At 36.0% G+C, this 21,868-nt stretch overlaps 2 protein-coding genes across 5 annotated transcripts in view; one reads left to right on the top strand and one right to left on the bottom strand.

The window, feature by feature from the left end:
• inavaa (innate immunity activator a) overlaps positions 1-12,022 on the top strand; it is a 22,471-nt gene extending 10,449 nt beyond the window's left edge. Inside the window, exons 2-10 of the mRNA XM_087264682.1 lie at positions 63-177; positions 1,401-1,534; positions 2,689-2,811; positions 4,408-4,639; positions 4,719-4,772; positions 4,883-5,108; positions 6,929-7,084; positions 8,484-9,195; positions 11,279-12,022. Coding sequence (XP_087120808.1) covers positions 117-177; positions 1,401-1,534; positions 2,689-2,811; positions 4,408-4,639; positions 4,719-4,772; positions 4,883-5,108; positions 6,929-7,084; positions 8,484-9,195; positions 11,279-11,371 — 1,791 coding nt within the window. The 5' untranslated portion in view covers positions 63-116 and the 3' untranslated portion in view covers positions 11,372-12,022. The remainder of the gene's footprint in view (positions 1-62; positions 178-1,400; positions 1,535-2,688; positions 2,812-4,407; positions 4,640-4,718; positions 4,773-4,882; positions 5,109-6,928; positions 7,085-8,483; positions 9,196-11,278) is intronic.
• irag3a (inositol 1,4,5-triphosphate receptor associated 3a) lies at positions 10,477-21,868 on the bottom strand. Of its 4 annotated transcripts, none has more exons than XR_015497930.1 (14): positions 21,699-21,868; positions 21,256-21,322; positions 21,099-21,165; positions 20,960-20,987; positions 20,204-20,344; positions 19,983-20,114; positions 17,776-17,923; positions 17,661-17,704; positions 17,526-17,579; positions 17,308-17,429; positions 16,465-16,563; positions 16,198-16,311; positions 11,154-13,505; positions 10,477-11,015 (listed from the first exon to the last, which is right to left on the bottom strand). XR_015497930.1 is itself a non-coding variant. In XM_087264730.1 (13 exons), exons 1-13 carry the CDS (start codon positions 21,756-21,758, stop codon positions 13,373-13,375), a joined length of 1,209 nt encoding a protein of 402 aa, XP_087120856.1. In that variant the 5' UTR covers positions 21,759-21,868; the 3' UTR covers positions 10,477-13,372. The 4 variants fall into 4 exon arrangements, 2 of the variants coding, with proteins under 2 accessions (XP_087120856.1, XP_087120857.1); XR_015497931.1 differs by having other exon boundaries at positions 20,204-20,371; positions 21,699-21,773; XM_087264730.1 differs by having other exon boundaries at positions 10,477-13,505.

The following is a 21,868-nucleotide window of genomic DNA, read 5'->3' as shown; positions in this document are numbered from 1 at the left end:
TAGACTGGAGAGAGTTTGAAGTCGGACAGCAGATTTGAGTCTTTTCTCTTTCCCATCAACAGGTCAAAGCTAAAGATTGAACTGTTATACTGTTGAGCAACTGCAGAATAAGGAAAATGAGCATGGATTGTAAAGAGGAGATCAGTGACTCTGACAGCGGGATTATTTTGAACTCTGGTGAGTGCACTTACTTTTTTGTTTGTTAAATGATTAATAATATTTTGTTCAGTTTATTGATTTAACAATTAGCAATATTGGCAAAGTTTTCCAGATACTTTGTTTTTGTTTTGCTATTTAGCATTTTAATGAAGGATATTATGGAAAAGGATGGAAGAATGGCAGATAATGGAGGTTAAACTCATCCACTTCATTTTATTTTGATCGCCAAAATATTCATTCATTTATTTTCTTTTCAGCTTAGACCCTTTAAAAGTCATATGTCATTCAAATGCCTGTTTTTTTCATATTAAATTTACTAAATGTAATTTTTATTTATTTATTTTAGATTTTTACTTTAGTTTTTTTGGCCTTTGTGAAATCCTAAACTCAGTTTTTTAAACATTTGTCTCGGTTTGAATAAATATTTTTACAAATTAAAGAATCAATAATAGAAAGAAATATAGAAATGACAGATTCATATTTTACTTAGCCTTTTACCAATTTAACGATATATTAAGAACAGAAAATTACGAAGGGAAGTCAACTCTATATAAACACTAGAGTTCAGTAGCTCAAGGTAGGCCAATAGCTACGGGGTCCGAACTTAGTCATAGGCGGGCCGGTGTTCTGCAGATTTTAGCTTCAACTTTCCTCAACACATCTGCACGGATGTTTCTAGCATGCCTAGTAAGAGCTTGATTAGCTAGCCCAAGTGTGTCTGATTTGGGAAACTTTGCAGAGCACCGGCCCTCCAGGACCGAGTTTGGGCATCCCTTAGCTACACTGTGAAACCTGAGTGTAGTTAAATGAGTTAATGAGTTAAAATGAGTGTAGTTAACTCAAAATTCTACTCATTTTGTAAAGAGTTTTGAATTCAGTGTTGAAGGTAATGAGTTAATTAAATACCTCATTACTTCAACTTAAATGGAGTAAGTTCACAGTACTCGTATTGACTTTTTTTTAACTCATATGGTTTGAGTTGCCTTAACTTATTGGGTTTTAAAGTACTCAGTTGGCTGGAGTTCTCTTCATTTGTTGGGTTTTGCTGTGCTGAAATTGCTTCATTTACTCAAATGGATTAAGTTCACAGTACTCATTTGGATAAGTTTTTGAACTTAAATGGATTGTTGCAATCGGTTTCCTCAAATGGTAACTTTTTGGATTTTATAGTGTATGGCTTCTCAAAGAAACGGACTGGTGTTTTTCATTTTAAAGATGTGAAACTCTCTTATGTTGTCCAGGTCCAGACAGTCCCACATCTCCAGTGAAGGAGCTGAACACTCACACAAGGGCCATGAGGCTAAAGCAGCAGGCGCTGGAGGACCGGCTGGAGCTCTGTGTGCTGGAGCTGAAGAAACTCTGCATCCGAGAGGCCGTGAGTCACACTTACTCCGAAACAAACCACATTCCAAATAATCTCCACGTTTGAACTTTCATGTATGAATACCTCATATTTCTGTACATACGATTTCATTGTTTTTCAAACACAATAATTCAGAGTCAATGGAAGGTTCTTGAATTGTGACCAAATTGTACTTGGAAAGCACAACTGGCAACCAATATATTTTCCCATTCATTTTATGCATATAAAACATTAGTGGTAAACTCTGAGATCATTCACAGCATTAAAACAAAGATAAACAGGGTTTGCTAACACTTTGGGATTATACAAGACTTCAGAGACACTTAGCCTTGACTAAAATGAACTAATAAAGCATAATGAGTTCTAATGGGGCAAAACAATTACACTAACCATCAAAGGTTTTGTGGTCAATAAGATTTGTTTTTGAAGAGTTTTCTGCCTACCAAGGCTTCATTTAGTTTAATCAAACATACAGTAATATTTTGAAATATAGCTGCCATTAAAATAATTGCTGTTATTGTAACAGCATCATTACTCCAGTTTTCAGTGACGCAAGATCCTTCAGAAATCATGCTGATAAAAATTGTTGTGCTGTTTGATATTTTTGGGTGGAAACCATGATACTTTATTATATGATGAATATAAACTTCAAAAGCAGCACTGACTTAGTCAAAACTATTTTGTAGCATACATATTTTGTACATGTTTTGGTCAATTTAATGCATCGTTGGTGAATAAAAGGATACATTTCTTCACACGGCGTAAACTGTTGAACATTAGTGTTTCACATGCAAATGAAATGAAACATAAATTTCTTTACATGCACATTGAAAGTTTCAGGAAAGTCAGCTGGGGCCCTCAAGCGTAAATCAGATTGCTCTGATTAAGCCTGGCTTTCTCTTGTTCTGAATACAGCCCTTCAATAGAAACCCCAAAGCCAATGGCCAAGAAACAGATGCTTCTTTACACGTAGGCCCACATGTCTGTCATTCACTACTGGCCAAGCAGAGAGAAGATTTAAGGGCTTAATCAGTACACCATAGAAACCCTTTTGTGGACACCTCCACAATATAAAGACCAGCATCTGCTCACTTAAAGATTTTTGTTTTGTATTGACTAATGGAATTAGTTTTTCTTTACGTTTAAACTAGTCTTTGTTTTAACAGGAGCTGACTGGAAAACTGCCCTCTGATTACCCTCTCCTGCCTGACGAGAAGCCGCCGCAGGTCCGGCGACGCATCGGAGCAGCTTTTAAACTGGATGAGGGCTTTATTTCACAAGATGGAGAGGTATTAGACAATGTTCATCATATGAAAGCGCCACTACTAGGATACAGTGCTCAGAATAATTGAGTACACCCAATTTTGAAAATGAATATTTTTATCCATTTCTCAGTGAATATAGGCAATGCATTTTAAAAACAGATTTATTAAACAGATATTTATAAAAAAATATTTAGAAATAGAAAAATAATACAATTAAATTCAAGCTAAAGATCTAAAAAAATAATAATGTTTCCATTTTTTTCCTTTGCTTTATTTTTCCTCCTTTTAATTTTTAACATTTACATTTGGGTGTACTAGTTTTTGGACCATTATCGTAAGGTATTCTGTTAGATAAGCTCAAGATTTGGCTTCAGTTCAAATTCTGACTAATGTATTTGCACAAAAATAACATTGTATAGCTTCATATTAAAAATATAAATTTAAAAGAGAAATTTGTGAGTGGTGTAGTTATATATGCTGAGCACGGTAAGTGCCCCTAGACCACAAAGCCTGTCATAAGAATAATGGCTGAAATACAACTATTTGTTGAATCTGAGGGTTCAAAAGATTTAAAATATTGAGCAAATCACCTTTAAAGTTGGTTAAATAAAGTTCTTAGTAATGCACATTACAAACTAAAAATTTGGTTTTTATATATTTCATATATATGTCTTAATTAAGAATGATCTTTACTTCATATTCTAAATCAGTGTTTTTCAACCACGTTCCTGGAGGACCGCCAACACTGCATGTTGTGAATGCCCATTACAGGTCTTTTAGTCTCTCTTAATGAGCTGATGATCTGAATCAGGTGTGTTTGGTTAAGGAGACACTGAAAATGTGCAAAGCTGGTGGTCCTCCAGGAACGTGGTTGAGAAACACAGTTCTATATGATATGAAGCAAAAAAATAATAATCTATATTTTAAGTCATGCAATGCATTTTTGGCTATTCCCCACAAATAAATCTGTGCAATTTAACACGGTCCAGGTTCACATATTTTAAAGTTCTCAGGAACTCCCCTTTTTATTTTGTATTGTTTGAGGTCCACTTGTAATCTTATAAAGATTTTTACATTTAAAAATAATCATAATTTATTAGTAAATACGCAGATAAGAACGTTTACATTGATTGCACCTTGTCAGATCAAGTCTGATTCATCATTTGGCGAGACATTTGATTTGCTTGACATGTTGACAACTCAAACCAAACTCTACCTGGCCTCAGCACAAATGATTAGATATGGTTGCAGGAAGCCATCAACAACAACCATCTACAGCTATTATACAAATTTGTTATTACCTTGTATTGTTTTTCACTACTTGTTTTAAACCTTTCTGGAAGCAAAAACACCATTTATCTTGCACTTTAAGCTTTAAACTCTGCAAATAGCAATACAATCAAGCTTATATCTGAGACATAATAGGAAACTTTAATAGCTATGCTATAACTGGCTGCTATTTGAGCCTACCTGGCTAGTTTTAAGAGTTATTACTAATGGAACTGGTATTACAGTGAAACTTGTATGGGAAAAAAATTGTTTTACGAGGTGCGTGTAATCCATATTTCAGCATTTTCACCGTGTAATCATGCGGTTGTCCCCTGAAATGTTTGTCTCCAGGAGTCTGAGCTGCTTTCGCTGGAGGCTGATCTCGCCCTGCAGCGGCAGATTTATGAGGCAGCGCGAAAGCTCTCCCTGGAGGAGCACATCAGCAAACCGGTAAGGAAAAGCCGACTGCAGCAGTGCAAACGTGAGGAGAAGAAGCTAAAAGAACTGCAGGTTGCCATACTGAAACACCGCATCAACCACGGCTGTGTTTCTCCTCAAACCTGCTATTCGTCCAGGCAGAGAGGTCAGACACAGATGACATTACATTTGAAGTATTAGCAAAGTGACTGTTTTTATTAAAAGGAATTGTTGGTGCATTTCAGATCTTTGCATGTCTGACGACAGCTCGCTCTCTGACGCTGTTGCCTTGGATGATGGTAAGTGGTTAAAATAAGCTCACATTTCACACCCTGCTGTATGCGATAATTGGATTTCTACACTGTTAAAGTTTGATGATGTCAGAAAAATAAATGCTTTTTATCTACAGATTCAGACTCTGCTCCCTTTTCTCCGGCTGTTCTGGGATCTTCCACAGACAGTGGGTTTCAGCGTCTGACTCTTTTACCCAAAAACGGTCCGAAGCAGTCGAGCTCCAGCTCCAGTCTGGACTATGATGCTTCACCCATCCAGAACTCTCCATGGAAGGAATCTAGTTTGGATCAGCCCTACCAGAAACCAAAGCCATCTCGCTCTGCTGGCAGTAGCCGCTCAAGGTGGGATATTTAAGCTTTGGGCCTAATGACGGATAATTTAGTTAGTTTGTTTTTATAAATGCAAAAACATAATAATTCTTGCACCTTGTTAAAACAAAATCTAATTTTCTAGTCATCTCGACCCACTTAAACATACAAAGTTTAACTAAATATTTTTAGTCTAACTTAAAAACATTAGTTGAAACCTGATTGACTTAGACATTTGTTGTCATGGGTTTTTGTCCAATCATTTTTACAGTACAATATATAAATTATGGAGTCAATCTATGGCTATATATGCACTTGCAAAATTCAAGAAAGTTTTTCAAGCAAAAAATAAAGTATTGAGCAAAATAAATCATAAATGCAACTCTCCAAAAATCGCAAAACGAAAATTAATTTTGGAGAAATAAAAATTTTGCTAACAGAATTAAAGAACTGAATTCGGAGAATAACGTTTTGGGAAATAAAAATTTGCCAAAAAAAAAAAAAAAACAAGGGGTGGAACTTGGGCGTTTACGGCAGGCTTGGACCTACTAGGCTGTAAGATCATCTTGTTGATGCTGTGTGTCCATGTGATGCTGTCACCCAAGTTCCATTGACCTCTTATTTCCCAAAAATAATTTTCCCTTTGCAGTTCTTTATTTTTGTTAGCGAAATTAATTTTTATTTCACAAAAATTAATTCTTGCTTTGCATTTATTTAATTTAGCTAAATACTTTATTTTTGTCTGCAAAGCGTTTTTTTTTTGCAAGTATTTATAGCCCTAGATTGACTCCATAATAAATAAATTCCATATAGCTGTGGAATAATGTAGCCTTTACAAAGTATAGTCTTGTCTAAATATAATTAAAACATACTTTTTGTTTATGTAAACTAAAATATCATTTAGAGCTTTTGCAGAAAATAACAAAAACTTGGCATGTTTTCAGACATATTTATATATACTTTTAGAGAAAATGAAAGCACTCAATCGATCACTCACGCCAAATGAAATGTACAAAAAAGCAGTAAAAGCAGTTACTAAAAAATTAACAAATAATAAATGACCAAGGTAAAACTCAGGAGGGGATAAAACCAAAACAACAAACTAAAGATCAAACTGATTAAGGAAGCAACTTTCAAAACTCTCAAAATAAAATTAAAAAGAAAAACAGATCTTACCTTGCTCCTTCTCTACCATAAACAGAAAAATAAAATGTAGCAAACAAAAAGTGTCATCCACCCCAGTACTGCTCCAAAAGGTTGAACCAAAACCAAACATATAAAGTAGAAATGACAAAGGGCACTTAAATCACTATTTCGTTGACTAACAATCAGATTTTTTTACTTTTTAAATTTTAACTTTGATAGCACAATAGCTTGTCTGCTGCAGGAGAATCAAGTAAAAGCAGCCTTAGTTGGTAGTGTTTGGCACTGTCTCTCTTTATTCTCCATTGCTGCATGCCTCAGCAACTTCATTATTAACAGGTGATTAGAGAGAAAGAGTGAGAGACAGAAAACAATAACAACACAGGGTGGCAGTGTAAAATATTTGAGGTCACAGATATTATACACCCTTATATTTTACAAGCTTTTTATGCAACACTGTCTACTGTAACTTTTTATCAATTTAACACATTGTAGCTGAATAAGGTTTATTTCTACCCAAAGATATTACCTCCAAATTGGCATTTGGGTCACAGTAGAATGGTCTGGGAGATTTATTTTACTGCACAAACAAATCAAAAAGCTTTGTTCTATTGATCTATTAAGCTTTACTGAGGTAAAAGAAAATTAAGAGCTTATTTTAGAAATATGTATAAGTCTCATAGGCATTCTCTTGTCCTCTGTGTCAGCAGCAGTCCATCAGGATCCCCGACAGACAGCAGAATGGCAGAGCTTCCTCCAGCACCTCAGTTTGTGTTTAAGAGTCTGCCGGTGCGAAACAATCAGCCAAACAGCGCCCCCTCCACACCAGAGCTGCCACTGCGCCGACACTTCTCACAGTCCTTCAGGTCATTCACATTGACATATTCATTCAAAATACTCTAAATCAGGGGCGTTCAAACTCGGTCCTGGAGGGCCAGTGTCCAGGAGATTTTAGCTCCAACCCTAATCAAACACACCTGAACCATCTAATCAAGCTCTTACTAGATATGCTAGAAACTTCCTGGCTGTTGTGTTGAAGCAAGTAAACTTAATAAATAAACTCTCCAGGACACTGGCCGTACAGGGCCGAGTTTGGACACCCCTGCTCTACAATCATCTTTGGAAACGAACTAGATGGTTCTATCTATTTTGAACGAATGATTCTGCGATAAACTTGATTTTTAGTTGGGTTGCCATTAATTTTGTCAAACTAAAAGAATAGTTCACCCAAAAAAATTTAACTCTGCCAATTTTACTCTCTAGACTTGTTCCAAACCTGTTTGAATTTCTTTCTTCTAACCAATTTATAGTTTATATGAACCAAGGAATATAAACCGAAAATTGTTGGAAAAATAAAACAAACTTGATGGTTAATTCGTTTTGAATTTGGTTCAATTCAAGTTTGAACGAATGTTCAGTGATGAACTCTTAAATACTTAATTTTTAAATCAAATTTATTTAACAGACCTGGTTTTTAGTTAGTTGGATAGTTCACCAAAAAATGTAAATCCTGTCATTTTACTCATCCTTTTGTTCTTCCAAACCTGTGAGTTTCTTTCTTCTACTGAACATAAGAAAGATAAACTGAATGTTGAAAAAAAAAAAGCCATTGACTTTCATAGTATTTTTTTTTTTGTTTCGACAATAAATGTCAATGGTTGCTGTTTTTTTTTTTAAATGTATTTTTATTATTAGAAAATTTTAGCAGAGATCCACTTGTAAATGAAGGGTTCGGTTGTATAAACCTCTAAATGCCATCTGAAATTTTCTTCTAAAATTAGCATTTTTTATTAGGATCCTGTGTGTAGGTTCAATAATATCACTTTTATATATAGTAATATATAGTAATAAGTCCTTTTTTATGATTTTTAAAGTGAAATATGTCGACATAAACAAAGGAGGCTGAGAACAATGTTCATTTTTGTTGGAAATTTCAGACGGCACATAGAAGTCTTTGCATCTGAACTTTTAATGGTTACTGTTTTATCGAAGAGATAAAATTTATTAAAGGTTAGAACTGCAGAGTGCAAGGATTGTTTTTTGAATTGCCTATTGAAAATCATCAGCAAAAATGTATTTGTCTTTAAATGATTAGTTAAAAACATGCAGATTAATGAGTGAATCATTTATACACGCACACACAGTCAGCCATTTACGTATTGTTTCATTTAAGCATTTAAATTGATACTTTTCAGTGCTTAATTTTCTATCTGTTTTCTAACCTTATTGCAGCAAATAATCTGATATGATCTCCTCTCAAAACAGGCTTCCTAGAAGCAAACCAGAACTTGCCAAGCCTGGCACAGATCTGGGACGAGGACGAACCAAACTGCCGCGTCGTCGAGTGACAGATTTTGCTTTAGCCTACTCAGTTCAGCGCCTCTATCAGTGCAGCTCTGAGGACAGCAGCTCTGAGCTCTCCATTTCTTCATACAGCAGTTCCTCCAGCCGAGAGACCACCAGCGATGGACCCAAACCCTGTCCACCTCCATACGGCTACCATCGCACTCTTCCGGCTAAAGCAAACAACGCTAACAACAACACACTCAGCGCCAACAACACAGTCAAAAACAACAACAACAACCCACCTCGCCTCCTGCCTGGCACCAATCGAGTAAAGATCAACAACGGCACGCCACTGCAGGCAGACATGGCAAAACTGCAGCTTGGACCAACTTCACAATCTGCAACCTTAAATGTTAATAATAAACCCCAACAAGCGGAGGTCACATCTCCCAAACGGATGCTCAAGCCTCCACCGCCATACACAAAAGTGGTTCGCACGACCTCTCTTAGAGAATACCCCAATCATCCCAGCCGTGTGCTTCCACGAGATGTGGTGTCCGGAGAGCTTAAAACCTGGCACCAGAAAAACAACGCTGTGGTGCCAAAAACCCGTTCACTTGAACGCCAAGGGTCAATGAGGATCAAGCGCCCGGAGCCACCACCATACCACCAGATTCCTTCTCACAAACAGGTAAAGACACCGTACCTATTTGCGACATAAATTTAAGTCTTTAGCTAATTTAAAAAAAAAGATAGAAATTTCAACTTTTTCCCATAGTGCTTCCCAACCCTGTTCCTGGAGGAACACCAACAGTACACATTCTGGATGTCTCCCTTATCTGACCCATTAACCTCAGGTTTTGGAGTCTTATATTATGTTCTGATGGGTTTATTCAGGTGTGTTTGATTAGGAAGAGGTTGAAAATGTGTACTGTTGGTGTGCCTTCAGGAACAGGGTTGGGAAACACTGCTTTATACAATGTAGATCAGGGGTGACCAACCCTGTTCCTGGAGATCGACCTTCCTGCAGATTTCCTATGCAACCCATATTAAACACACCTGCCTGTAATTATGAAGTGCTGTTCAGGTCCTAATTAATTGATTCAGGTGTGTTTGATCAGGGTTTGAGCTGAACTCTTTAGGAAGGTCGATCTCCAGGAACAGGGTTGAGCACTTCTGATGTAGATTATATATACAAGGACGAACTGGGAAAGGATTAAGAATCAGATCACAATCTTTCATTTTGAGGAACCTATTCAACATATCAGCAAGGTCGGAGAATACTAGAAGAATGTTGGTTTAGTTCTAGTTTGATTAAAAGTGATTCCGTTTTTTTCAATACGAATGTCACTGTTAGCAAACGGTCCACTGAAAGACAGGCACTTGATCCTCCCAGACTTCCTATTTTGTTCTAAACCGATTATATCGACTGATAACATTTTGCAAGACTCCATGAATATTAACAAAAAATGAGATAATTACCTAGAAATAGTAGTGAAATTGCAATGCATTATTCATACGTTAAATGCATACACATAAAATAGTGCAAAAACATGCTAACATACGTTTTGGCATCAACACACACAATACAGCTGCAAAACCTCAGTGAATACTCTCAGCATCAGAGCTCCACGTCTCACTCTCCTCACTGCGCATGATGGACTGTATTAGAGCATACAACATGCAGAGAATTACGCATAGATGACTCTGCAGTTACCAATAGAGCCTTTTCACATTTTCAGGTTTCTCAGCAGCAAAAGGCCTCATAGTTGGGTAAACTTGTTAAGAATTGGAGTGAATGGGAGAGTACCACATATCATTTTTTTACAACACAATTTGCTCAAACAACAACAACAACTCTATGTTACTGTAATCAATGTGTGAGGCTGATAATGGCAGCCAGAAGAGAGAACAATGTCAAATTTATTGTCCCGCTCATAGACTCTGCATTAGGAACACCTCCCATCTAGTGTTTCTTTTTTGGTAATTTGATTTTAAAATGATTTAGTATAAAGTATAGCTTTATAAATTTACCTATGTTTATTTTAACCTAAATATTGAAAATGTTCAAGGATTTGAGAAGCTAAAGCCGTTAAACTAGTCATATTTAACAATACCATCCTGTGAAAAGAGTCCATGCTGTCATGTGAAGAATGCTGATAACGGAGTGTGGATCCACATGCAGTTTAATACAAGAATGGTCAGGCAGGCAATGACAGGGTCAAAGAGGTACATGCAGAGCAATCCAATGTCGTGGTCAAAGAACAGGCGAATAGTCGGTCAAAACACGGCTGGAAAACGCATTGTAATGTCAAAAACCGTATAGGCTCAGAAAATATCATGATGCTGTGCCACATCCATATGTTCTCACACCCCTATTATATATCAATTATAAATGTATTATATGAAAACAATGGTAAACAAAATGAGACTTAGAATCTAAATATTACTTTGCTGGTGTCTTGATACTTTAGATCATAGGACTCAAACTCAACTTCTGAAGTGCCGCAGCTCTGCAGTTTTGCTGCAACCCTAATCAAACACAGCTGAAGCAAATAATTAAGGTGTTCAAGACTCTTTTGAACACATGGATTATTTGCATCAGCTGTGTTTGATTAGGGTTGCCGCAAAACTGCAGAGCTGCGGCACTTCAGGAATCGAGTTTGAGACCTATGCTTTAGATAAAAGTGTCTTCCAAATGAATAAAAGTTATATTTGAAAAATAAGTATAAAAGTAAGTTAAACATGACAAATATTGTTGTGTTTCTTCGCAGGTTTCTCAGAAAGTGATTCTGCAAAGGGCTTCTGATGGGACGCCGCTGCAGTGGTACGAGGAGGAAGACTCTGAGATTGTGAGTCAGGTGTAAACCAGAAAAAAGAAACAAGTGAACTACACCTTTTGTATTTTTATTTATTGAGCCAATGGACTCGCCAGTGTAGTCTGATAGTGAAAATTACGTTAATTCTCACCGAGATGTTTTCGACCGCGTTGGAGCTGAGCCAGTGAAATTTACTCCTCAGTTCCATTTATGCCTAAATTTGTGATTACATGTCAAGTCTAAGACTTCCTCGTACGGCATCATGCCAGATATTTAAGATGAATGTATAAATAACTGTAACTTTATTGATGTCAGAAGAGCGTGTCCCACTTTTCCAAATGACCGATTGATGCCCTCGTGAAAATGACATCATTTCATAAATATATTTGTGTCTGGTACACGATTCTTCATAAAGTATTATGTAATGTCTTTGTTTCCCCATTATTTTATTTAATTTAACACATTATGAATTAATATATTATTTGTCCATATTATGTTTTATTTGTGAATTAATACTGCCCCTTTGCTAACACACTTTTTTAAATTAGTGAAATGTTCTGCTACTGTATTACGCATTGTAAGAATAATCCATCTGTGAGTCTGATATGCAGATATTTTGCTTCATGTTTGTACACTAATTATGGATAAAATTTATATTATTTATATCACACTTTAATAAACGATATCACAGATCCTCAACAGTATGCTGTGTGTATTTTTGTTAGTCACATTTTCAAATATATCACATTTACATTAAATAAACCAGAAACCGGTGTATACATTGAGATTTCAGATGCCAATACCAAAACGTACTGAACTTTTTGTTTGTACACAAAAATTTCAGGCTACTCTGTGTAGGTTTAGTAATTTAAGGTTAAATTACATAAACATTAACCTTATATGAAACGTAAACATTACATTACATAAACATAGGAAGCAGAAAAAAATGCTCCTTTTTTAGATGAAATGTTCAGATGGCACTTTTTTCCATCTGAAATTTTTATTTATATTAGTGCAAGATGTGTATTATGTGACAACTTTCTAATGACATATTGGCTGTGTTCACACTGCAAGGCTTAGTGCTCATATCAGATTTTTTGCAGATCTTTTTTACGCAACTGTTCACATTGTTGTTATAAATGTGGCCAATATCAGATTTATAGTGTGAACAGATTCTAAACTGACCCGCATGACCAAAAGTAAAACCACGCACAGCACATAAATGTGTATAGTGTATAAAGTGAATAAGGTTTTGCTGGTTCTAATGTGCATTTTAGTGTTTGAAACCTAAAAGAAGTTTTTTTGTGTGTGATCGAAAACCCTAATAATTTGTCATTTGTGACAAGTGCGGGGCTTAATAAGTTAATAAGCAGCCGCAGAATGAATTGTTAAGGCAGGCCTCACGCCTGGTTCATTAATGATGAAAATTATACTGCTTGCAAAGTCTGATAACCTAGCCTACTGCCTGATGTGTTATTCTATGCCGCTGAGGAGTAGGGGGTGTGTGCAGCACGAACCAGTACAGAATAATGACGTGTGTCGATCAAAAATTATGTAAAGTTCACATGAATTCCTACATAACCGTTCACACTGCGGTCAGATTGCTAAACATCAGATCTGTGTCTGATTTAATACCACATATGAAAGTGGCACAAATCGGAATTGAATACTATATTGAAAATCATAAACAGAAAAGCTGTGTATATGGTGGACAACTATCAAGCATATTAATATGCACAGTTACACAATAATACAATGTACTTACTTGATAAAACTGATAGAAGAACATATATTTGCCAACACTTTTTAATGGTATAAGATGGTTAGTTAATTTTAGTTAATAGATTACACTTTTAATAAATCATTTGCAATGGTTTTGTACAAGTTTATACAGTTTCCAAACAGTGAATCGTTTTCTGAAACAGTTTAGTTGTTTTAAAGCTATGAAAAGCTTTGTTTTTCCCCATTACTAATATATAACAGTTTATTTAAAACTTAATAAAAATCACTGTAATTGTACAGATTAATCTCCTTTTTATGTTTAAGTGTTTACATCCATAAGACCGGTGTTTGTAGCAACCACACAAAAATGGCTAAAACTATGATTGAGAAAAGAACGGTGAGGTAGATGACCAGGATTATCCAGCGGCAGTGATACATCCACTGCATAAGGGGGCGCTGTCTGCAGGTGGAGGCACGAGAGTGGTTTAGTCAGTACAGAAAAAAAAAAATGGATTAATAAGGGCTGTATCCAAAATCACCCCATACCCTCATTCACTATTGCCCACATTAGTCCACTGATACAATCCATTTAAAGGAGACCTATTATGCCCCTTTTTACAAGATGTAAAATAAGACTCTAATGTCCCTAGAGTGTGTATGGGAAGTTTCAACTCAAAATACCACACACACATAATGTTTTATAACTCTTTCAGGGTACATATAGATGTTTGTTTCGGAACCGTTTGCCCCTTTAGCTCAGTTCATTTAGCAAATCCAGTAATCGCGCTCTGATTTGTGCCAAAGCAACTGGTCCAAGACCACCTGAATGAGGTGGTATTTTTTCCATATTTTTAGTCTTTAAATATTTTGTTCTAGGCCAGATTGCTTTGTTTATTTCTGCACTGACACCACGAAAAAAAGATCAACATTGATCTGCTTTATGATCTGACTGCAGTCTCAGTTCATCTGACATTTATCTCTATAATTTAAGCCTACAATGCATAGTTTTAGCCAACATTTTGTTTAATGAAAAAAGTTATTAAATGTCTTTTAAAATAACTAATTAAATGTTACAAAAAAAGACGGCCGATAGACCGATTGATTTAATAGATTTGTACAACCTTTGAAGACTTAAATAAGGCTATGTATGAGAAAGTCTTAACTTTACTTCTATAAATATATATTTATATTCGGTGACTGTCTGTGGGTTTCACCATTTAATATTAAAGCACACCTTTTCTCTTATATTGTCTCATTTCTCATCATCATAGATTAAAATAACAACGTGTGAAAGCAAACCAATAACAAAAATAAACATTGTAACAATCTTAATCAATTGTTTTGTTCCTAAACAGGGATCTACAGGTGTGAAAGTCTTTGATCCAAATTGTGGGGTTTCAGGGTGCTTTCACATCTGTAGTTCGCTTCATTTGGTCCGGACCAAGGGCAAGAAATTATACATTGTAGCATTTTCTGCCATGTTTGGGTAATTTTTTTTACACACTGCTGGCTTTGATCCGAACCAGACGAAATGAACCAAAATGCCCTCATCTGACAAAATCCACATCTCTTATTGGCCAGATGTTGTTGAACATATTTACTATACTGCTTATCGATTGGTCAGAATTCACATGCAGGAAAATGCCAATGGAACTCCCGCAAGTAAACAAACAGGCAGATACAAAATGCATCGCACGTCACCTTAGGAGGAGGCGTGAATTAATTTTGCTAAACTGCGACATGGTCATGTAGCGGAAATATTACCAACGATCCATCAGGTAATGTTTTCCCCTGCCTCTCTTTACTTTGTCGGTAAAGCGCTATCAACAAATACTTTTCCTCCACATCCAATAATGCACAGCGCATCGGCTTACGGCAGATACTTTTTGCAGGTGGGTTTTTAGTTCGGATCATATTGTCAGCACAAATGAACCACTTCAAGTTTCGTTTGAAAGGGCGAATGCAGCAATCGTACTCGAGTGCACACCAAAAGCGGATCAAAAAAGCGTACCGAGACCTGCTTGAAGAGGCGGTCTCAGTACACTTTTTTGGTCCGCTTTTGATGCGCACTCGAGTACGATTGCTGCATTCACACCTGCCCAAACGAACCGCACCAAGAGGGAAAACAAACTCTAGTGCGATTCAAGCAAACTAAGTAGGGCAGGTGTGAATGCACCCTTAGTGACTGTCACTTTAAATTCAAATGAGGTTGTGCTCTTTAAAAAGGGCGAAGCAACAAATGCCTATGTGTCAGCATAGTGGCAGATTTAAAAAAAAGACTAATGTCCTATGCTAATGAGGGGGAGATTGTCATGGGCGGGGCTTTCCCCTCTGATAACAGGTACAAAAAAAGAATGTCAATTTAAAGTGTTTCTGCAAACTGTTTTTTATTAAGTGTGATTATAAAAAATAAAGCAAAAAAATTACGAATTGAAGCTGGTTATAGTCATAAACTGCTGTCACTCAACTGTATATAAACCCCTTATAAAACAGATTTTTGCATGTTCTTTTTTAATGAGTGATTGAAAACAATTGAGTAAATTCGAGCACTGAGGACACTAGAAGAGATGCCCTCAGACGGATTTGATTTTTTAACTTATTTTTCTGAGGCAGTTATAGATGTTTAACACTTAGTAAGCTGTCTCTTATTAATGAAACTAAATATTTCGATTTCTGTCATGTATACAAATGTATGTTTAACGTTTAATAATTATATTTTGGCGCAATAGGCCAGTGGTTAGCATGCTGATATATAGTGTAACAGCGATTCTGGTGTCCCAAGTTCAAATCCCAACTCATAGCCCTTTTCTGATCCTGTCCCACTTCACGTCACTCTATTTTCCTGTCAAATGATGACAACAAAGTGTAAAAAAAAAATAACTATAATAAATAAGTAATCATTATTTAGCTAGTTTAGGATTCTGCTGTACATTCTCTCACAGTACATTATGTGTATTCTTTAGCCATTGAGTGTAGATCGGTTCTCATTATTGAGGTGAATCGTGGAATTGATTGATAAGAGCACTTCATAAAGTCCATTATGGTTTCTGACACCACTACAAATGGCTGCTCCCTCAAACAGTTCACTATTTAAACCTGCAGGGGGCGATTTCAGATACAGCCATGTGCTAATACATAAAAGTGTAACTCACAGGCTGATGACACATCTATCACAGTCTCGGAAGTAGTGCTCAGATCTCTTCAGCCACACGTTACTGCTTTCCAGCGCAGACTTCCTCCTCAACCTCTGATGAGAACTTGTGTTTCTGTCAATTTAATTATTATTAAATAGTTAATATACCTCTATTTGTATTTGTATTAAAAGTGTATGGTTTATTTATATTTGTAATGTCAGTTTAAATTTGTAGTTATTTATTATTTTATTATAAAGCTTTCAGACAATTTTTAAAGTGACCTACTTTTTTACATTGACAGGGTCCGGCTCAGGTCTGGAGTGAATTTCAGAAATATTCACCATGGTAGTTTGCGAGGGACTTTCCTCTCGAGGTAGTACTTGTCTAAAAATTGTGAGACATAATCTGTAGTAAATCTTCATGCAGTTGGAAGTGTGGTCATAAAAAACCAGGCTGTGCAATTTAAACAAAGCAAAATGGGCTATATGCATGGCAAGTGTCACCGATAAACCTCTGGTGAAAGTTTAAAGTGACTTTTTTCAATTTCATAAGATTACTTTTACAGCATCGACAACGTAATTTAATTCAAAGATAGTCAGTTATATAGGCCTAAGCATTTATTTAGTTGTTTGAGTGTAATGACAAGTGAGAAGAAAGGCCATTTAAATGCAAGCGCCATCAGGAGAAGCAGACATATCCACTGAAAACACTGTGGTAAAATACATTTCCATAATTTAAAGATGGCGCAAATCACTGGAATTGAATGCAGATCTTCTCTGACTTTTCCACTCTGAGAGCCGCTTTATATTATGTCTTACTCAGGCAGTGAATATTGTTGCTTTAAAAAAAAATTTTTTTTTTATCAAACTTTAACTAAGTGAGTTTGTAATGACATGACAGTTGATTCTGTGGGTCTGATTCTGTGAGTTTGGAATCTCCAGAGCTGGCTTACTCCAAATAAAAGTCCCTATGGATATAGCCCATTGGTAGTAAAGGTGCAATGTGTGCCAAAAATATATATATTCATACCATGACACCACCTAATAACACAGAATCAGTTTTTTCCACTAACATTTAGCCAATAAGTTTATGATTCTGAGGTAAACTCTATAAATATAATCAAATTACCTCCTGTCCATTAGAAGGCAGTCGTCTGTATTGTCTGGTTTCTGTGGGTTTGATTCTCTCCGCTGACTGCTCTCACTGGTCACTAAAGATAATAAAGTTTCTGACTCCTTCACTTGTTGTCTCTGCAAATAAAAGAAAAAGAGAAATACACATTCAGTTACACTTTGATGTGGTGAACAAATGACTGTGAAATTGAATGGACGAGACTCATCGTGCACCTTTGAGATGACATTTGTACTGATTCGCCGCCGTAACTGTGTCTGAGAATGAGACTGAAAACAAAATATTAAAACATCATCACTCTTGACAAAAACAATTAAACAACAAAACATTTTCAGGAACAAATCACTAACCTTCTGTAAGTCTTTTTCAGGTTTTACAATAGCATCCGTTTCCTCTGCAATGAGACATAATTCTGTTAAAATGCTGATGTCTCATAACTTTATAACTGAATGGGTTTAATCCTACCCTTCTCCTCATGGAAAAATCGCTCTCTATTGCTTTTCTCCATCTGTTTCTTCATCTCCTCCAATTCGAAACTGTTCTTCTCGTGACGGCGGTTCAGGTTCTCCACATGAGCCACCATCAGTTCCACAGCACGACTCACTTTAACCTCCTGCATACATAAATTACAAGTACATTTATTAAACTACCAACTTTGTGAGAGATACAATCTTATTCTAATATCTAACAGTATGGACAAAGAGCATTGATAGACCCAGGTGGTCTAGTTAAATACTGCTGGGATCCATTATATTAGTAGATTCACTGACGAAACGGCGAAGCAGTGGCGCAGTAGGTAGTGCTGTCGCCTCACAGCAAGAAGGTAGCTGGTTCGAGCCTTGGCTCAGTTGTCGTTTCTGTGTGGAGTTTGCATGTTCTCTCTGCATTCGCGTGGGTTTTCTCCAGGTGCTCTGGTTTCCCCCACAGTCCAAAGACATGCGGTACAGGTGAATCGGGTAGGCTAAATTGTCCGTAGTGTATGAGTGTGTGTGTGAATGTGTGTATGAATGTGTCCCAGAGATGGGTTGCGACTGGAAGGGCATCCACTGCGTAAAAACTTGCTGGATAAGTTGGCGGTTCATTCCGCTGTGGCAACCCCGGATTAATAAAGGGACAAAGCCGACAAGAAAATGAATAAATGATTGAATGAATGACCGAAGAATTAATTATGTTGACGTTATTTAATCAATCATCTTGTTTATGACTTAGGAAAGTATGTATGCATGTTTCACCACTGAATAATAAAGGTTATTGAGACTTTAGATCACAATTTAGACTTTTCCCTCAGAATTCTGAGAATCGTGAGAAAAATAAGTCTGGGACTGCCGAGACAAACCTTTACTAACAAATATAGAGAAGCCATAGGCTGATGTCAGCATGATTACTAATTATGCACACAGAGATTGGCTGATGAGGAGAGGAGGTCCCTCTGTCAAGTTTATTTATGGAAACTTTGTGAAGCGAAATCTTATGTCATCCTATTCAAATAAACGTTAAAAATTAACACTATATATTTTTTTAAAAATTGTAAAATGCAGGCTTTCTAAAAAGTATTTTCTTTGTGCTTAATGTTTTAGACATCATTTTAAAATGTTCTTTTAATGTTACAAGTTTTAAAAAAATAAGCAAATCTACTTTTAAAGATTACATTTAAAACATATTTTTAAAAAAAACAAAAAGGGCAAATTTTATATTTAAGAAAAATTATTTAGGCTGTTTTTGTGTATTTTAAAATAATTAAAACAAGTTAATGGTAACTTATTCATTTTCCTTCCGCTTAGTCCCTTGTTCATCAGGGGTTGTCACAGCGGAATGAACCGCCAACTATTTCAGAATACATTTTACACAATGGATGTCATTCCAGCTGCAACCCATTACTGGGAAACACTCATACACTCTTGTATTCACACACTCACTATGGCCAACTTAGATCATCCAATTCACCTATAGTGCATGTGTTTGGACTGTGGGGGACAATGGAGCACCTGGAGGAAACCCACATGAACACAGGGAGAACATGCAAACTCCACACAGAAACACTAACTGGTCCAGCCAGGACTTGAACCAGCGACCTTCTGGCTGTGAGGCAACAGTGCTAACCACAGAGCCTAAACAGTAATTTATTAAAAGCGTATTGTGTTCAAAAGTTTTTAAATGCTTAGATTGACAGCAACAGCCAATTTGGGATAATTTGTGGCTTGGTGTATCTGACTTGTTATCCTCTTCATGATTTTGGGAACTTCTTTTAGAGCCAAAATGTTTCTTGAAATACTCTGAGTAAAGTTTTTTATTATAAATTTAGGAATGAGTCTACAATTAATTTAAAGATTTTCTCCTAGTTAGGCGCTGTTTTTAGCCTTGATTTTTTATTTTGTGAATACAGCCCCTGAATTAAGGTCAGAATCACAAGATTAAAAATAAATAACATATAAACTTACAATTTAGGAGAGTTAGAATCTAGATATTATATATACTGTAGAGTTTATATCTTACAATTCTAACTTTTACCTCAGAAATTATCTTAATTCACTATTAGTTTTTAGAATTAAAAATGTAAAATTGCATTAAATAATAATAATCAGCCCAAGTGACAGTTTCTGTAACTTTATTTCTGAGTGTTGCATATCATATTCTGATGGAGGCCCCAGTACTCATTTGGCATTTACCAGTACCTGATGCACTGCCCCAAGAACCTCTGCTGTGTTGGAGATTCGCCCGATGGTTCCTCCAATGATGTTAAGACAGAGCTCAAGACGTTGGAGAAGCCCGGCTCGTTTAATATCGAAACACATTCCCTTCAGTGTCTAAGGTTAAAAACACTTTAATAATTGCCATAGTCTGGAGTCGTAAAGGCTATAATGAAAAAATATGTATTGGAAAATTGTATTCCCACCTCCAGCACTTCCATGCCTCTCTCCACCTCCAGTTTGAGGTTGTCCTCAGCGTTGTCCCGCGCGTGCTCCTCCGTCTCCAGCCTCTGGCAGAGAGTGTACTGGTCACAGCGAAAGGCCAGAGATAGCCGAGAGAAAGCGGCCTGTGATCGCAGCAAACACAGCCTTCACTGTAAAACATTCGTTGCTGCATTCAATTTTTTAAAGTTGGATCAAATTTAGATAAGATATCATTTGTAAAAATTATAATGAGATATAATTTTCGCGTGATTTTTCATCATATTGTTTTTAGGAATGTATTTAAATAAAATTTTCCAACCTGCAAGAGGTTTGCCAGTTGATGACATCTACTAGATTCAATGTTTGAAAAAATAAATAATAATAATAAATAAATAAATAAAATAAATCACACAAAAAAACTTTGTGGTTTCTTTAAATGTATTATTTGGTAAATCATTGTTACAAACATTTCTGGTTAATAAATATATGGACAAACCTAACTGTTTTTAACTTCAAAGTTTAACGCAACATTTTGTTTATATTTTAAGCAGATATATCTATGTATGTATCGGTTTAAAGGTATACACATTTAAGAAAAAAAACCTTGATTTATAATATTGTATACGTTTGAGAAAAAAAATAAAGCAAATAAATCAACGGGAACAATAATTTAAAATGAGTAGAAATCAAAACCATCATATCAGATCAAGCTGAAGATAATATAAAATGTTTAATATTTCAATCATAGTAGGAATTACCTCCAGTTCATCCTCTGTCATGTCAACACTATGGAGTTAAAAACAGACATTATAGGATGTTGTAAATGTCCAATATCATGTAAACGTCCAAAAAGCAACAAATATCTGGATTCCCATAAAAATTGATTTTAAAAATCACCTGTAGGGACCCAGCCTATCAAACACAGATGGCTCTTCCAAATCAATTTGGTCCTCATTTCGAAACCCTTAAACAAAACAAAGTCACTTAAAATTATATTATACGCTCATCAATTAAATATACTGGTGAGAATTTGGGAGCAATCAGTATGCATTACCTTGCTCAGAATCATTTTCACTGTTCTCTGCAAGATTTCCTGATAGCACTTGCTGGTCTTCACAAGCCTGACCCACATTATTGTTTACAACGTTGAGTAATATTTACATCTTACAATAAATCAGCAACGTATTAAATAAGCTGTAGAGTTAGCTTCAGGATGTCTCATTCTTGTCACTTTGGAATTATAAAGCTGACAATGCTCATTACTCATCTTAAAGCTGTGCTTATATTGAACACTTGATCCGATATTTATGCTATTTGAAACAAAAACGTCACCACAGCTGCTTTAAGAGCTATGGTTTCATCTTTGTACTATGTAGAATAAAGATGACAATCACACCACACCACAGCAACCACTATCTTAATACACATTTATGGCTACTGTTTAAGGGTCTGTTTCTATAGAACCACTACAAATATCTATGTATAAAGCTTGCTTACCATGAGATTTACGGTGACTTGTTGCTCTCTACCACTCTTCACATACCTGCATAATCTCATTAAAAGATAGACTAGGAAACTAGAAGACTAATGAGCCTCATTTAGAATCAAGGCTGACACATGCTCTAGGGCAGATTCTCAAGCAAGTTCCTACCTAGACATTTACCATG

The sequence above is a fragment of the Danio rerio genome, chromosome 8, assembly GCF_052040795.2.
Source record: "Danio rerio strain M-AB ecotype USA chromosome 8, GRCz13ab, whole genome shotgun sequence".
Lineage (NCBI taxonomy): Eukaryota > Metazoa > Chordata > Actinopteri > Cypriniformes > Danionidae > Danio > Danio rerio.
This window is presented reverse-complemented; position numbering and strand designations above follow the sequence as displayed.

Excerpts from the sequence above, each read along its gene's own strand:
- irag3a (XM_087264730.1), bottom strand. The coding sequence starts at position 21,758 with ATGAGATTATGCAGGTATGTGAAGAGTGGTAGAGAGCAACAAGTCACC. Across the intron at positions 21,323-21,698 it reads AAGTCACCGTAAATCTCATG|GCTTGTGAAGACCAGCAAGT; the intron begins GTAAGCAAGCTT and ends AATGTGGGTCAG. Across the intron at positions 20,115-20,203 it reads GAGGCATGGAAGTGCTGGAG|ACACTGAAGGGAATGTGTTT; the intron begins GTGGGAATACAA and ends TTTTAACCTTAG.